This window comes from Cyprinodon variegatus, unplaced genomic scaffold (genome assembly GCF_000732505.1).
Source record: "Cyprinodon variegatus isolate N-32 unplaced genomic scaffold, C_variegatus-1.0 Scaffold1543, whole genome shotgun sequence".
NCBI lineage: Eukaryota > Metazoa > Chordata > Actinopteri > Cyprinodontiformes > Cyprinodontidae > Cyprinodon > Cyprinodon variegatus.
The window spans coordinates 90,410-92,676 of record NW_015151996.1 but is presented as its reverse complement, the minus strand read 5'-3'; the positions used below and the strand labels follow the sequence as shown (position 1 = coordinate 92,676).

The following is a 2,267-nucleotide window of genomic DNA, read 5'->3' as shown; positions in this document are numbered from 1 at the left end:
TTGACTCTTCAGCAATCCCTCACACTAAGCATGCTTGTAGCGACAGTGGAGAGGAAAAACTCCCTGTGAACCAGGCTCAGTGTGAGCGGCCATCTGCTGAGGCCCACTGGGGTTCAAGGAGACAGAAGCAGACATAGAAAAAGAAGCATAGATACAAAAGGCAACTGTCAACCAGCTCCACAGGCGGCCCAGTCCAGGAAACACACAGCCAGGCAGACGAGCACTGAGCCAGCTCCCATGCCAGAGGATGAAGAGAGCACATCCAGTTAGAGAAACAGGACTACACTGAAAAACAGGCCAAGCTCCAACATCTATAAACAAAGGCGTTGATGGCAGCAGCACGGCTGATATTGTTCTCCCAACAAAGCCTTGTTTTTGCAACAAAGCTTTGCAAAAACAAGGCTTTGTTGGGCTATTGTGTAAAACCTTGAACTCTACGCTATTTCTGACATTTGAATTGAAAAAGCTTCCTGGATGCGAAGCGAAACTTCTTTTAACTTGGAAACAAAGTCCAGTGGATTGTTTTTCAACCTTTTTTGGGATGCTAAATCATGTTTATCTGTCACAGTTTGGACCCATAAGCTAGAGATGACGGGGGATTAGACCAGCTCATAGTTTTTAAACCTGTGACATTTTATAGTTCTTTTCCTCCTTAGATCACAGCCAACAAATCGACTTTAAATTCTCAGTACACGCTGCTACAAGCTCTCCTGTCTAGAACTAGTCAAACCAGTGCACTAGTGTAAATAAACAATCCAGTAAAATTGGAAAAACTGTAAATCTTCCTGATTCTCTGCTTCTTCTCCGGCGTTTAGTTCCTCTAAACACGTTTTTCTTGCTCTCTGCATTCTCTGTTCCAGATATTGATTTAGAGAATATTGTGTACTACAAAGACGACACGCATTACTTTGTCATGACAGCCAAGAAGAAGAGCCTGCTGAGACGGGGAGTGATTAAACAGGTGAGGGGAAACCCATCTGTTATCATGAAAAACTTTCTTCTTGGCTCACGCCTCAAGAGAAAAGACTCAAATCGAATAAATGTGACTTCTGTGTGAAGAGTAGCTTTAATCAGACCTAACTGCACCACGCCCCAGAACAGATACAGTAAACCAAGTTTAAAGAATGCTACTCTCCACGTTATGAACATTCAGATTCTATCTTTGTCTTTCTGTCTTCAGGACTACATTGATGCAGCACAGCTTCTGGCGCCTGCAAACGTAGATCACGTTGCCTTGTGTCTGTATGCTCATGATGCGGCGTACTTCTCCACCGGTGGGAAGCTGCCCGATCTGCAGTTTGCTCTCAATCAGGCCGGTCAGCCTGATGTGGCCATGTTTGACTTCACCTGCATGCAGCGCGCCGAGAACGCATCGCTGGTCCGGGAAAGGAGGGGCAAGAAGCTCCTTATAGCTCTGGTTGGCGACTGCCTGGTGGAGGTAATGGACCGTGCTTAAGAGCCATTCTTGGGAACCAGTCGGATAACATGCCTGCAGGGCTCCTGTATTGTTCTCCTCCATCCCTTTGTGTGTTTACTTTTATGAGGCTTACATAACAATAGAAACTGCTCTCAGATTTTCAGTGTGACTTGGCAAAATCCGTGTCAGAGAGCACAGCGCCCTTTATCTGATGACAAATGAGCAGAAAAACTCATAAAGAAAAGAGGAGTTGTGTGAAAAATGCAGCATTTTTAAAAGAACCATACTTGTTCCTGAAAAGGATGAATTATAAGCCCCGTCACAACAATTTTTTACCCATAAATTCTGTTACATTTTTTTTTTTTTTTCAAACTTCACAACCACACTAAAAAACAAGCCGAGTTGATGGCAGCAGCACAGCTGATATTTCTCTCCAGGATGGAGTCACAGCCAAACAGGACCATTTACACATCACACTAGCGCGGTTCCTTTCCTCTTATCAGTTTTCCAAGATACTACAGCTCTCAAGGCGGGAATTATGCAAACAAAAATGGTGGCGCCGATAACATTCAGTAACTGGACTAACTCAATTTCACAATTGTCGTTTGGTTCTTTTACTAAAATAAATTATTTAAAAAGCATGAAATAAAAAAAGGTCAGATATATTTCCTTTAATAAAGTAGAAAAAAATATGTATTAAAAAAAATATATATATATATATCCAGTGTTGGGCACGTTACTTTGAAAAAGTAATTAGTTATAGTTACTAGTTATTCTCCCAAAAAGTAACTGAGTTAGTAACTGAGTTACTTCACAATAAAAGTATTAGTAAAAGTAACAATTGCATTAC

General features: G+C 41.8%; 1 protein-coding gene across 1 annotated transcript in view; it reads left to right on the top strand.

Annotated features, from left to right (window-relative positions):
- Positions 1 to 2,267, top strand: part of LOC107103849 (protein-methionine sulfoxide oxidase mical1-like) — a 38,809-nt gene that overhangs the window by 5,174 nt on the left and 31,368 nt on the right. Inside the window, exons 6-7 of the mRNA XM_015403686.1 lie at positions 861 to 961; positions 1,181 to 1,438. Coding sequence (XP_015259172.1) covers positions 861 to 961; positions 1,181 to 1,438 — 359 coding nt within the window. The remainder of the gene's footprint in view (positions 1 to 860; positions 962 to 1,180; positions 1,439 to 2,267) is intronic.